The sequence below is a fragment of the Pterocles gutturalis genome, unplaced genomic scaffold, assembly GCF_000699245.1.
Source record: "Pterocles gutturalis isolate BGI_N339 unplaced genomic scaffold, ASM69924v1 scaffold11804, whole genome shotgun sequence".
In the NCBI taxonomy this organism is placed as follows: domain Eukaryota; kingdom Metazoa; phylum Chordata; class Aves; order Pterocliformes; family Pteroclidae; genus Pterocles; species Pterocles gutturalis.
The window spans coordinates 5,399-20,193 of NW_010133360.1; the positions used below are offsets into that span (position 1 = coordinate 5,399).

A 14,795-nucleotide genomic window follows, 5' to 3' on the forward strand; every position below is an offset into this window, starting at 1 on the left:
GGAATTTTTCTATATTCGGAGTTTATATCTGCTCCAGCCAACATTAGTTGAAGGAACAAGTATCCACTAACTATAAGATATCAAGGTGCTGCTACAATTATATCAACTGTGTCACATACCTAAAAAAGATTCTCCCCACGACAGGAGAATTTAAGGGGATGTTTATGGAAACACTAGAAAAATGAAGGAAAGACATGAGAAGAAACACAGCTTGTGTGAGATGACTTCAGAGGGACTTTGAGTTCCTCAGAGTTTTGTAAGGTTTATACTACAAAACTGAGCAGACTCAGGAGAAATTTGTGACGTCTTCCTGCATTATTGCAGTACATTGTGAATTTATAGATGACTGTAATTCATCTGTTATAGACAAAACATTTGAGGCTCGGGATTTGAGAAAGCTTTAGATGCTTCACTACCTACCACAGCAGTAGATTTACTTATCATGTCACAAAACATGGTAAACGAAATGTGCTACTCACAGCAAGGTGGTGATGAAGAGTGGGAGAAACCGGCACGAGTAAGAGGAAGAAATAATTTGGATGGAAAAATGACTAATTGCAGAGCTCCCACACAAAACTACCCCAGATGTTCTGGAGAATTTCAGATCTTTTAATTATGAAAACCCATCTATGATCAACCAAGGGGAGGAGGCTCATTCCCTACAGCACCAGAACAGCTGTGGTTGTCCTGGCTGCATGACACTGGGGAGATGGAGACAGAGCCAGGAAAGGTTGGTTTGTTTGTTTTGGACTGATCTGTTTTCTTTTTGAGTTGTGGCACATGTTTTACCCAACCTTCTAGTAGAGTATAGGTTTAAAAGATTCCAGGACGATATTGAGTGTCTTTAACAAAGACCAGAGACTGCTCCTAGAAGAAGGTGGAAATGTGGGAATAAGCAAGGAGGCTCCTGCTACTGAAGAATGGTATTACTCCATGGACATCTGAACAGTCATGGTTCAACCACAGCTGTAATAATGACCTTATATGTGTGATGTGAAGGACACTACAAATCCAAAACATGAGTAAATTGGCAGCACACCAAAACAGACAATGTGATGTCAGTAATATAGCTGGCATGTTTCAACCTGGGGAATATTTACAGGATCAAGCTAGTCCATTCTGACTGCAATGGCATATGAAAAGCACATGTAACCTGACTAGAGATAAAAACAGTTCCATGCAAGTGAGCACAGTATCCTGAAGACTATACAATAAAAGCAATCATAGAATCATAGAACGGTTAGGTTTGGAAGGGACCTTAAAGATCATCTAGTTCCAACCCCCCTGCCATGGACAGGGAGTGCAGAGAGAACATCAGTGGACCTGGAATGCTGAAAGTTGGGATAGTTTACACAGTTGCATTGTGTTCTGCAACATCCACAGGAGGACCGTATATTCCCAAGTCACTGGTTTCAGCGTGTGTACATATCATTCTAGCCCAGTACCCAGATTATTTAATAAGACTGTTACCTTATTCACACCATCTGCCATCGCTTGCAGTGTTAGCTCTCTAGGTCCATCCACAGTCTTTCCATTATCAGTTGGTCCCCAGCTGGCACTATATATATCTATGACTTGAGGCATATGACTGATAGAAGAAGCCTCAATAATGTCTGTCATAAATGGCTGGTCAAGCATTCGAATACCTGTAGATTTAATCAACATAAACATGAATTATGTGTTACTCAGGACAAGATGAAATCTCAGCACCTGGAGAAGTCCCCTAGTTACAGGTATTTTAATTCACTGGCAGTTTCACTCACTCAGTAATTCTGCACTCACCATTCACATTTCACCAGGGTGTGCTTACCCAGCAGGAGGGCAGCACTTAAAAACCCAGCCACAGCAACACAGCATGGTCCAGAATGAGAAAGCACGTTATTGTTAGCTTTCTAACTACATAGTATTTTCCATCTACTATTTGAAAATGCTTTTGAAACAGTAGTATTCAACAATCTCAGCATTTCATCACATTTAAATAATATTGACAGCATTTAAATAGTATTTTATAAAAACTGGGGTAAGGAATTAAGGCCTCCCCATCTCTAATTTATACTCAGTGATGCATTGACAATTTTTCTTTTTATTTGGTTCTTCTCCAGAATTTAATCAGAGAGGGGAAAACACTACGCAACAACTTCCTGGAAAGATATCATTGTGTCAACATGCAGACGCAATAGCAAAATATGGCCAGTATCTGAAGAAAAAAAGCAAACGAAAACCTGCTTCCTTTAACACACACTGTGGTAGAAATAGTCAAGAGTTTAAACGATACAGTCCTAGGATATGCCAGTTTCATAAAATCTCAAAGTATTGGCTCTAAGCAAGCCAGAGAGTGTGACAAGACAGCAGCACAAGCCCTCACATCCATCATGACCCACACATAGGACAGTTGAACTGATAGTCAACCTCTTGGTGGCCTTTGGATGAGACCTGAGTAACCAGGGACACGTTCCCACTCTCATCTGTAGCCTTGAGTTGAAGTTCAGTTTTTCCCAACAGTTTTAGAACACAGATGGGACAGAAATCAATACCACAGAACCAAACAGTGTGAATAGCAGCGAGGACCCTGATTTAGAAGCCAGTGCTTTTACTGTATTTAATACAAAATCCACGTGCCAAATGTGAGGCTGTAAGAAGAGATAAATCTTCAAATAGAAACCAGACCAAAGCTGGATACTCCTGATCTGCTAATACAAAAGCTGGAAACGATGACTAATACAAGCTGGAAATGATGAAGTTAAAGTCAATGAGTGACAAATCCTTTCATATGCTGATCTGCACTGAAACCACAGAATTAATTATTGACCCCGGGAAGGTGGGGGAACAACAGGAGAAGCCAAGCAATCTGGTTTGACTTTAGGGCAAAAAAAAAAAAAGCAAAAAGTAAAACACACGATGTCCCTGGTCCTTGGCTACAAACTTCCAATTCTACCCACAAACATGGACCTTGAATCATGTCAGCAGCACACACAGCATTAATCAACTTCCACGTTCCCACTGACCACACGGTGGTGCTGCAGCTGCACGCGGTCCTCAGGCAGGAAAAGCGGGCACTTCCTAAAATCTGTGGGGATTTTGCTACGAAGTGGACAAGTATGGAAGGTTATTTGTAGGCTGTTGGTCATGAGGAAAGGCCTTCACCTCTTGATTTTTAAGCAACCACCTTGAAGTTGTAGAGTTATACTAATAATACAGATGAGGTCCAACCAAACCCCATGGCTAACATTCCTCTAAAAGTAGCTATTGCCAGAATGTAAATTTTGTGAATGTCCCCCTGAAGGGGACACTACCATTACTGAAGAAAGGGGACAAGCACTAGACCTGCCTGGCCAGTTACTAACTCTCAGTGATATTTCTTGGCGTAACAGCTTAGCAAACATTGCTTGGTGCCCTTCTACAGTGGAGATCCAGCTTTCTGTTGTGTAGGTGATAGGTGAAATGTAGACTTCCTAGATTCTTCTGACATTGGGGTGACACAGGGACTGGCCAAGCAGAGCAGAGCTGCCCATGCACACACACTGTGAACCATTCCCAGGAAGCAATGGGCGCATCCACACTAGTGTTTTGGTGTGGATCAGGGAATAAAACTGAAATTCATAAGCATCTATCTCTGCCTGCTGTGCCTTGGTTCTCATCAAGGAACAGTCTTAGAGTGGGAAAATTGGATTTCTTCAGATTAAACTAAACCAATACAAGCTGTCCAAGAGCCTAACTCACTCCAAGTACTATATTCAGTCTACCAGTGCAGACAAGAGCTAGTTAGAAGCAAAAATACCCAACACACCCGAGATGTGAATGCTGGATGCTAGACACCACCCATTTCATTCCGTGCATCTGCTCCTACAACTCTGCATCGCTTGTTAAAAGAGAAAACAAATGACTGCAGAGATTTACAGCACTGCAGGCCTTGCCCTGCGAGAGCCTAAAAGTAAGAGCAGCATGGGATTTGCCTTTTCAAACAGTTTCTAAGTGCAGCAGGAGTTTATATATTACCTCCTGTAAAATGAGATTTGTCACAAATGATTCTGCAGCTACTCAGGGAAGAAGCACTGAAAAGTCAGGAGATGGCATAAGAAGGAGCAGAGCTGTTCCTTTGCAATGTTATTAAAGCAGCTATATAAGGCCCTCAAATTGAAAAGGCAAAGCCATAGAGAAATTCCTCTCCCCAGCCACTGTGAAATGTAATGAACACATGGCCCACTGCCAACTCGCAGTCCTGTCCTGGGCAACACTCCCTGTCTCTCCAGGAGATGTTCTGCCTGAGGCACAGTGGTGTAAGGACCATTTACACCTTCAATTGCTACCGTACCTGCCACCTTGGAGTTGTACGCAACTCCCACGCCGCAGATGTTGTTGTTGGCAGCAGCAGACACCTCTCCCGCACACCTTGTCCCATGGCTGCAAAAGGGAAGACAGAGACACCACGTGAACCCCAGCTAACGCACGTGCTGAATGGAGCTGGATCACCGTGATCTTGGTTTTGCCTCACAGTCAGCTCCCACCGCTTCAGAGGAAACCTGTTCCATGGCAAACTGCTGAGTGCTGTACTTGGATACTCAGATGAGCTCATTCCTTCCTGAAACAGGAGACAACCAACTTCCCCTCTGCAGTATGAGCAACTGCTTGCTCTGAGGTTAACATGCATACTTATGCTTTGTTATTCAGACCTTTTTTTTTTTAACTCTGTCAAACAAGTTCTGCCTTGTTACCAACTATTAGTCAAACAGGCCTTTGACAGAGCATTGTAAAAATAAGATCAATGGTAATTCCTTTATTTTTGTGACTTGACAGCGTGCCACCCATTATTTTGAACCCCACAGAACAAAGTCTGATTGCCTTCTTGCTGTTCAAACATGTGCAAGGAGAGTATCCCTGCCCACAGAAGAAAAGCTAGGGAAGCAATATCAGGCTGGAGCAGCAGAAGGGAGCCACAAGGACTACTGCACCCCTCGGAAGCAGAGCTGTGGCCTGGCTGGCCAGGCCCAAAGCTGGCCAGACCCAAGGCATGTGCATCCCTCTCCTCCAGTGCCTAATTCCTGGGAGAGTTGACAAGGTGCTCCAGCTCTTGGCTCACGAAGCTACTGCTTTCTGCTCAAGTGGGAAATGTCTCTGCTCTAACACGGAGGTCCAGGTTTGGGCTGACACATGGCATTTCAAGAACACTTGGTGTCTCTGAAGTGCTTTACTGCTCTTAACAGAGAACCTTTCACTGGCAGTGGCTCTAAAGCAGTCCTGCAGAAAGGCAGATTGCATTTTCCTTTCTCCTAATTCATCACAGAAATTAAACCACAGAGAAGACAAAAATGGACAACATAATCTAGTTTTAAAAAAACCAGCACAGCTGATCTAGTGAAACCTGTGCTGCTGTCAGGTTTTTTTTTTAAGATGTTAAATCAATATGAATCCATCCTACTGGTCACATCAATTCACTCTGCACATTAAAACTGGCATTGCTCCTGCAGCATGCTAAGGATTCATGCAATTAGCAGTGCTGTATTATAAGGGCTATATGGAGCACCAGATGAACCTTCCCAGGAGGCAGCAGAATTGTTTTGTTTTAATCATCTTTTCTCTCTCTCTCTCTCTCTCCCTTGAAGCACCTCTGGCAAAGGTGAGTGCAACATTAATAAACGGGTGAGAAGCAACACATTCTTCCTCCTGCTATACTTGGAAGAATATATTTTTAAAGGCAGTTCCATAAAAGAAAATGACTGGCCTCGAATTTATACAGTTTCTTAATCATGAAAGGGTGAAAATCTCATGTGAGTTCGTTTTACAAATGGGGCAGATAGGAGAGTGATACAGATTTCTTATTCAGCGGCTGGAGAAAATTCTTTCAACAACCAAGCAGGTTTTCCCTCATGCCCTTGTTCAAGGAACTGTGAAAAAAATATTCCGTTGCTAGGCATTCATTATCCAGTCACCTATGGGCTAGCTACAAGCCACAGAGCAGAATACATGGTTTTGTTAAAAAATTGTCGTGACTGACGCTGAGGTGCAAAAAAAATCGGTGACACTGATAGGTGAGCTCTTTCTCTCACAGAAGGAAAAACTGTATTAGGACTTTCCTGGTGAAAAGATTTTATCAGAAGGTCCTGTCCCCCACCTCACCTCCCCAGCACACTAGCCCACACGATGGAGACTGCATGTAGACGTTTTCCAGCAGCTCAGGGTTTAGATACTGTGCTGCTGACTGGAGAGAAAAAAGAAAAAAAAAACAAACAAACAAAAACCACAACACGTGAGTTAGTGGAAACAGATTTGGTTGAATTATTAATGGCAAATAGCAGACTTTTCCAATTTGGCCCTATTTGCTGTTCATGTATCATTGATAAACCCATTGTGGTTCCTACGAAGTGACCCACGTCACAGGCACAAATCACAGCCTTCCTCTCCCACGTTCACCAACAAACCACAGCTTTTCTTTCCAGCATTCACCACATCACTATTATTTCAATGTTTAAAACAAGGGGATAGAAATTTCCACCCATGCACAAGTTATTTCAAAGGTAAACCACAAAGTAGCATGCAGAGCAAGTTCTCCATAAACATTATATAAATGCAAACATTTTACATGAACATTCTTGAAAACATAAGGTGAGAGAGGGTGATTCAACTGAAAGCCAGTTTTGCCTTCAGCTGGTTTAAATAACATATCTGTACTAATTATGAAAATGTAACTCTGTTTTGTCTTTGAAAACTATTTCTATTTCTAAAACCCACTGCCAATGCTACTGTGCATGCCCTTCTATTGACACATTTTAAGAGTCAGAGGTGGCACAGATTTTCATTGAGGTTCCTTTTCACCTGCTTTGAAATGCTTCTACAGACAGCGAAGGACATGATTCATCCTTTCTAACTTCAGCTGTCCGACAGGGGAGGGCTATGCAGACCTGCAGTCTCAATAGTTGGGACAGTCTACCTATGTTGACCACTTTAGTTGCTTGCACCGGTCAGCAGTTAAATAGGCAAAACTCAGAGGGACACTTAAGGGGCAAATGCCATCCCCTTTTTACTCACGTGACATTGTCAGCTTCTGAGCATCTGAGTGTCTGCACAAGGAAAAGTGTTCCCCTGCTTTGGAACATGCCACTCTGCCTGCATCCAAACACGCCAAGAACGAGCTGTAGTGCTGTGGCTCCTCCTTGACACTTGTGTCAGAACACTGCAGGTAGAAAGCTGCTAAATCTGTTTATACAAATCCTCGTTTGTTATGTTGCTTCCATTGTATTATTTGAAAAATGAGGAGGAGGGGAGCAGGCATTTTTACCCTGTTAATGAGCACTGTCTGGAAGCCAAAAGGAGTTCTTTCCTTGACTCAGTGGTATTTTGTTTGGATCCATAATAAGGAAAGGACATTTTTACCTCTGAAGAATATAGGTTTCCAAGACAGCAAATAATTTTTCCCCAGCTAACTCGTATCTGGGTGAAAGAATGTACAGAATACGAAAGTTACAGGAGTGGAAATAATTATTGGTTATTTATTATTATGGCAGAAATACATAATCTCAGTGCTCTGAGATGGGGAGCCCTGAGTCGTGCCTTCTGCATGCTCACAAGAAATCTGAGGGTTGTACAGAAAGGCCAAGCTATCTCCGCCTCCTACGGGTACCTCTGTACTGCACAAGATGGTACATGGCAAGGTACTGAATGTGGTTCAGGAGGAGTGGGTGGTAAAAATCACAGGCAGTTCCCAAAGTGGTTCCTGAAAACCACCAAGTGCTGTGGAGCTGCCTCTCCTTTTGGGAACAGGGCTTGGTTCAGGTTCCTTCACTGCACCCACTGCTCCTCAGGCTCAAACACAGCCCTGCCCCATGTTGCACCCAGTGTCCCCTATCCTGGCTTGGTCCTCAAGCTGTGGGTCTGAACACAGACAAGCAGTTAGTATGGTAAGCACGGGAATAAATCCCTTGGCTGCCCAGTCATCTATGTGCCTCTCCCTTTGACAGCAGCCAAACTGCCCGACCGCAGTTACCTGCCGGAGGCACCACACTGTCCCCTTCCAATGCCCTGCTTGGTTTCATAGGCCAGTGGCTGTTAGAAAGGCCAAAGTGCTTCCAGCAGCCTTAAAAAGCACAAAGTGGAAGGGGAATCTGTGCTTACAAACAGAGCAGCTGGGATTAATGAAACACTCCACGCAAAAACCTCTCACTTTTTTTTTCTTAATGTCTAATGACACTTTGCACATGCAGCTGGCAGCTCACAAAAACCTTTGGTTCATTCTCTTTAAAAAACAGTCCTCTGCTTCTTGTTCCACGAATCACTTGAATTCCTCACAGATAAATGTATTCTTTATGGAAAAAGGGATATTATGCTATCTATTTTGAGTCTGATCCTCCTGCATGCACAAAACTCAATGGGAGATACATCACTGACTGCAAACTGAGCAAAATGGAGCCTTTATTGCAGGTTTTTCTGAATGACTTTTCTGTGTAACTCCTCTCTGTTCAGACAGATCTTTGCAGCTACACATATGGACAGACTGTCAAAGGCAGACAGTGGTAACCTACCAGTAATAATAATTCAGAAGTCAGAAGTTATGACAATAGCTTATGTATGAGCATGCCAGCTTGATTAACAGTATAGCCAAGAAATATGCAGAGAAAAATAGTCACAACTACTCCTGAACAGCTGGATATGGTGTTTTGGTTTGCATCTCTGCCCAGAGAACACTTGAAATCTTGTATCTTAAAGCCTTCTTGAATTGTGGAGGCAGGAAAGGGATGCTTTATTGGACGTGTTGCTCCTGTGATTTGTCTTGCAAGGCAGAAAATTCCCTGTCTTGCCAAAGAAACCCCAAGGTTCATTATAAAGAATGCCATACTTTCTAGATAACATTTCTTTTTTTCTGAAAAGACTAATGAAGGAAATCAGCAAAGCAATTTCTGCATTGCTTTTTTCCTGACTTGCTGACTTGAGTTCCTCATCCCCTCAAAAATGAACTAGAAGAAACTGTTGCAGTTCTCTGAAAACCTGAATCATGTTGTTCTTGATAATTACCGATCGGGTCACAGATGACCATGCTGCTTACCCTCAATTCTTCAATTGGGTGCCTGGGGCCAGAGACCATAACCCTTGCCACACCCAGGATGCTCAAGGCCCATTTCAAGAGACTTGAGGAGCTAACTCTGTCTCCAGGGCCACCTTGCAGAACACGTGAGGACTGCAAACCGTGCCCCACTATAAAATACTTGATAGCAGCACAATCAGTGTTAATGGAGCTTAGCAGAATACACTAAGTTTTATGAAGTTCCACACTGAAAATGACACAAGCTGCCATTACCCACTAAAGCTAAATTTAATTTTCCTCTGTGCTGCTCCAGAGCTAAGTGATATCTTTCTCCTACAAAGATCCTTCGCATAAATAAAGCGAGAAAGGCAGCAGACCTTCACAAATTAGAGCCCTAGTCTTTCTCTGACTTTCCATTCATTAATTGGATTCATACTAGTTTATAAGTGTCAGCTGTCCTTTCCTAAAATGAAGGAGAAATCTCATTGGCATCTTGCTTTGGCTGAAAAAAGGCAGGACTACAAAGGAGGACATCACAGCTCCTAAATCTATTTGATCCATTCCAGGAAGCCTGCGTCTGAAGGGGAAGCACAGCTGCTCCACATCTTTGTTGTGCCATTCTGACAGAACTAAAATTGATTTCTTTAGAAATAAAAACAAAAAACCCATACAAAACTCTGAGGCCACCCATACAACCATACTAAGTTAAGAGATGAAAATCACATCAAATAGGCCTAAAGTATTTTATTGTAAGCACTAAGACTGAGCCCTGAAACCTTGAAAAGTTTCCAAATCCTCAGTGCTGCTGCAACGTAAATGCTGGCAACATCAATTATATGTATATCTAGAAGACTTGTGGAAATTTCACTGAAAATATCCTGAAACAATTTTTACAAATCCATGCCCAATCCTGCCTCAGACACTGGGAAGTATGCTGCAGAGCCAGAGATGCTGGATGCTAAGAATAAACACACCTCACGGGTGTGCCTTGGACTCTGCACCCTTGACTATGCTAAATCTTGGCAGGAGCAGTTAGCCTGACAGAAACGGCTTTTTCATGGGACAGATGCTGAATCCAGGGCATAAGAGTTTTTTTAAAAAACTGTCAGCACGCATTTCTGTTCCATTCTAACAAAATATGAGTTTTAAGAAACAAAAACGGTTACATTTCCTAAAATCTGAAGACTTGCCTTTTGGGCTATTCTTATTTATGCCATACCTTGAGGACTGGACCTTCACCTACCGGAAACTGGCCAAGTTCAAAACATATTGAAGGAGGAGTGGGTCTTGGCAATCATGATGTGTTAGAAATATCACAACAAGCACAACTGCATTGTTGATTCCAGGTTTACAAACACAACAGAACAGGCTCCCAGCCAGTGTACATGGACTTTAATTCCTTCAGCAGCTAGAAATATCTCAGAATCAGCCCTGAAATGCTACCCATCACAGTGAAAAGACAGATGATTCAGAACTTATGTAAGATTTGTTTTTAAACTGGTCATTCTACACCATGCTGCTTTTCTGACGCCAAAGTCTATAATCGGATGAAAAGACTTTTTTCCTCCCAAAGCCTTTTCCTGTCTCCAACTTCCCCCCTTTAAAATTAGCTAGCAGTGATACTGCCTCAGACACAGTACATGGAAAACCAACTAAAACTGCATTAAGCATACATAGATTTGGGATACTGTGATGTCCTAGGACAGCTGATGGAAAATGGTATGTGGCTATCACCCATTCAAAAAATCTACATATATACTCTTCTGAAGTAGCCACTTTATAAACCATAAAATGCAGTAGTGAGACTGCAGCTTATGTTTTGGCAACCACAGAATTTTAGCAAAAACCAGACATTTCACAAATACCAGCAAATACTTACAATTTCTTAACCAAACCAAAGCAAAGAGCAGGTTGATCAAAACCCATTTACCTGTTAAACCAGTCATCTGTATAGCGAGGGTAGGGGTAGGGATCATTACTGCTGAAGTCGTAGCTGGCTTTGGCATTCTGAAAAACACAAAGAGGTTCAGTAAATCATCAGAAAAACAGACAGGGAGGGCAAAGTGGAACACAACCTGGTCCCTGTTGTGCTGTGCATTTCCCATACCAGCAAGCCTAGAGAAAGATGCTTTCTGGGGTGCAAAGCCTCCTGCAGACCATTAGTATTTCCAAACAGCGTGGCTAACTATGAGGTGGTGTGAGAGCTCAGGTTACTACCGAGGGACCGTCCACTGACACTTACAGGAGTATTTAGGCGTTACGCTGCTTGGTGTGGCAGGACAAAGGTTAAATCCTATTTTCCAAACAGTGGTGGAAGTGACCAGACACTTGGGTCTTCCATCATAAGAATTATTTCTGAAAAACTCATTTGTGGTACTACAACAAACAGCCACATTTCTAAAAACATTTAAATGCCTAAGAATGTAAACTTCTCAAAAATAAATGTGAAAACTGCATTAATGGTCAGCACATATGCCTGAAAAATCTCTTTGCATATTTTCTTGCTCCTTTAATTGTCTGAACAGCTTCACAAATGTGGCTTTCAGGGGCTTTTGAAAATGTCATCCCATGTCTGCTTTTCATATAAATCTAAATCATTCTGGGTTTTGCACCATCAGCAGCATTAAGGACACTCAGCAACTTTTTGATGCTATATCTGAGAAGCAAATGGAAAGTTTCAGAAAGTCAAGTACCATCTTCTTTCTTCTATCTTAATGAAAAAAATAAATAAAGGGTGACTGAAAATTAAGCTTTTAAAAATATTTAGAAGCTTCCTCTCAAGTGTATGTTCACAGAATTTATATTTTAATAAACACCATACTCAAGGAACAGAATTATGTTAATTCTTAATTAATGTGTACTTGTATTCTTTTTAAGATTTGGCTGAGCATGCTATTGAAGATAATTTGAGACTTGTAAATGAATAGCTTTGCTCCTAAAAACATTCCCCTTCAGCAGACTCTCAGTTCCTGGGGTACAGGAATAGACAGTCCATTTGCAGCACCAAAGTCTTTGGGTTTTGGATTCAAAATCCCTAACTCTCAAAAATTCTTGTGCTAGAACAAAATGGCAGCAGTATTGTCCTTGGTCTTTGGAGGGTAAAACTAAGTATACTTCAAGTTACTGTACAGTAATTTGTTGGGGTGATCATTTCAGAAAGCCTGGTTGCTTATATTCAGCATGGACAATAAATATTTTGCAGCATTTGAATGAAGCAGAGATTTGCAAAATGCCTATCACATGGCTTGATGTTATTCTCCATCTCAGGCATAGCTGAGTATCCTTTTTGATCTCTCTACATCTCTACACCAAGGCCCTGATTTTCAGCCTGAAGATGCCTTCCAATACTTTCAGCTCTAGCCACAAATTCTCAGTGCTTCTAAGTCTCTGTGCCCAGGTGTATGTTTAATTTACCTCTTTCAATTACCACAACTGCTTATACAGAATTTTGAATGGCATAGTTTTGTATGAGCTAAGAGTAAACAGAACATGACTTTTCAGTCAGGGGAAGAAAGGGAATTTGACAGTGGCCTATAAATCACAAATAGCACAGAGAAGGCGGAAAGACAGGTATTATTTACTAATTCTCATAATACAGGAACTAGTGGGAATCCATAGAGATTACCGGGGGGGGAGATTTAGAAGCAGCAGAAAACAAGAAGCAGTACTTTTACACAGACCATGTAATGAGTTACAAAATTCATTGCCACCCCAGCAATACAGAGGTTAAAAGCCCGAATGAAATAAAAAAGTGGTTAGATGAATTAACACAAGATTAATATGGAAGGGGTATTAGATGCTGTGCTTCCTCCTTCTCCAACAGTCCATAAACCAGTGAATGCTAGAAGCTGGGGGGCCATAATCAGGTAGATACCACACAGTCTCTGACCTGGTGACCATCCTGCTCCCCAAACATCCACTACTGGTTGCTCTTAGAGGCAGAAGACTTTAGAACTCAGCCAGCACACCTGGCAAAAGCCATGTGGCACAGACATCCCATCTTAATGCAACAGAGGAAGTTTGGATTCTGCGTTGTCCAGGGGAGCTGTGAAAAAATTTGTGCAAGGGGCCAGGTTTCTTCTAATACATGGCAGTAAAGAGAAATGAGCTTGTTAACACAAGATACAATCCTGTTCTTTATTAATGGATACACTATCTACTAGCAGGACAAGCTAGGCAACCACATCCTATGGAGAAAGTCAAAACAGAAACCATGGCTCTCTCCCAGTAATTTAATTAGAAGATAAACCTACTCTGTCACGGAGTCCAGGCTTGGTAACATTCAGAGAGAAACGCATTTCAATCACAAATTAAAGAGATTTTCTTACACTACTGTCTTGGACTAGACATGGCCTGGAAACTATCCAAACTACAAACAACTAAGCTTAGTGACTTCAGATCATGTCTTTCAGGTAAGTATGATCTAACTCAGTACTAAATGTAATTAGTTCAACATAGTGCCAGCTTCTTATTCAGTCAGAACCTCAATTTTCACTCTAAAAACATTGTACAGATGAGAATTTAAACTAGGTTGTAGGTCAGGTGCGGAGTTTTTTCCCATCTGTAAGAAATGCAGTTCGACTTACAGAGACCCCAAGCTCCAAGGGGGTCTGGTGAGGCTGATTTTTCAGGACATCATCAGACATGCAAGCACTTCGTGGTAGTTACCAACTGCTCCTGACTCTAGAATTCCCTTGTTCAAAGCATTATGGATGGAAAAGCCCTTCTAGCTGTGCAGATGTACCATTCATGCCCAGAGTAGTGATGGGCAAAGGGATTCCAGCATGAATGATTCAGCAACCCTACAGCAGACTACAGGTCTGTTGTATGTCCCACATAACCAAATGTCAGCTTATGGAAAGGTTGCTTTCGTTAGGCTATAAACAAAGTTGTGCAGCACTCTTCCACATCCTGTAGCTCTTATTTGCTTGATTTTGGATCACTGCACTCAAAGGAAAAAAAAGACATCTAATGTAGCAGTAACCATCCACAATATGCAAAATTAAGAAGAATTCTTGGAAAGAAAACAACTGCTGACTGCATGATTTATCTTCATTAGGGTCTTTGAGAAAAGACAGCGAGTTTCAGCTTCATGAAGGAATATTCCGCCCACACTATGGAAGCAGTGGAATGGGTAATGAAACAGCAGCGACAAGTACAAATGGATCACTTTAAGTTCCTAATTTAAAGATCAAATCCCCAAATATCTAAGCCTCAAACTTTTCTTTCTTTTTTTTTTTTTTAAAGCATAAACCATTGACAAACTAAATGAGTTTAAACATGGGACCAGAAAGAGAACTGCTTCTGTGGATAGCCAAAATATTTAATCTTCTGTTTTGGTAGTGAATATTATAATCTACTATATAATAAGATGGTTGTTTTGCTATTAGAGAGAAATTGTCTTGTATTTTTAGGCATACCTCTATTATCATTTTCTAGCATCCTACATCTCTACTCCAAGTAGGGTGCTAACAACAGAAGAGTACTGGATCAGACTGTAAGATTCTTTCAGTCATTTACTCAGTAATGGTGTTTATACTATGATACAAAGAGATTACTTTTGCCTGTGTATAAAATTCTGCTTTCCTTAAGAAATAAGCTTAGACTGACATTTTTTGAAAAAATTGTCCTGTAATTTTTAAAAAAAATACATGCAGTAAAATCTTCTTTGTAAAATATTAATTCTGTAAAATATGACAATAACAATAAAACAACTGTCCCATGTGTTGCTCAGATTTGTAATAAAATTATGTACCTTGAATAATGTAGCAAGCCCATAAAT

The 14,795-nt window shown here is 41.4% G+C and overlaps 1 protein-coding gene across 1 annotated transcript in view; it reads right to left on the reverse strand.

Moving 5' to 3' along the window:
- Positions 1 to 1,470: 1,470 nt before the first annotated feature.
- LOC104467432 (neuroendocrine convertase 2-like) overlaps positions 1,471 to 14,795 on the reverse strand; it is a gene marked incomplete at both ends in the record, with an annotated part of 60,044 nt that continues 46,719 nt past the window's right edge. Inside the window, 3 exons of the mRNA XM_010081205.1 lie at positions 1,471 to 1,646; positions 4,313 to 4,401; positions 10,944 to 11,020. Of these exons, the coding sequence (XP_010079507.1) occupies positions 1,471 to 1,646; positions 4,313 to 4,401; positions 10,944 to 11,020 (342 nt within the window). The remainder of the gene's footprint in view (positions 1,647 to 4,312; positions 4,402 to 10,943; positions 11,021 to 14,795) is intronic.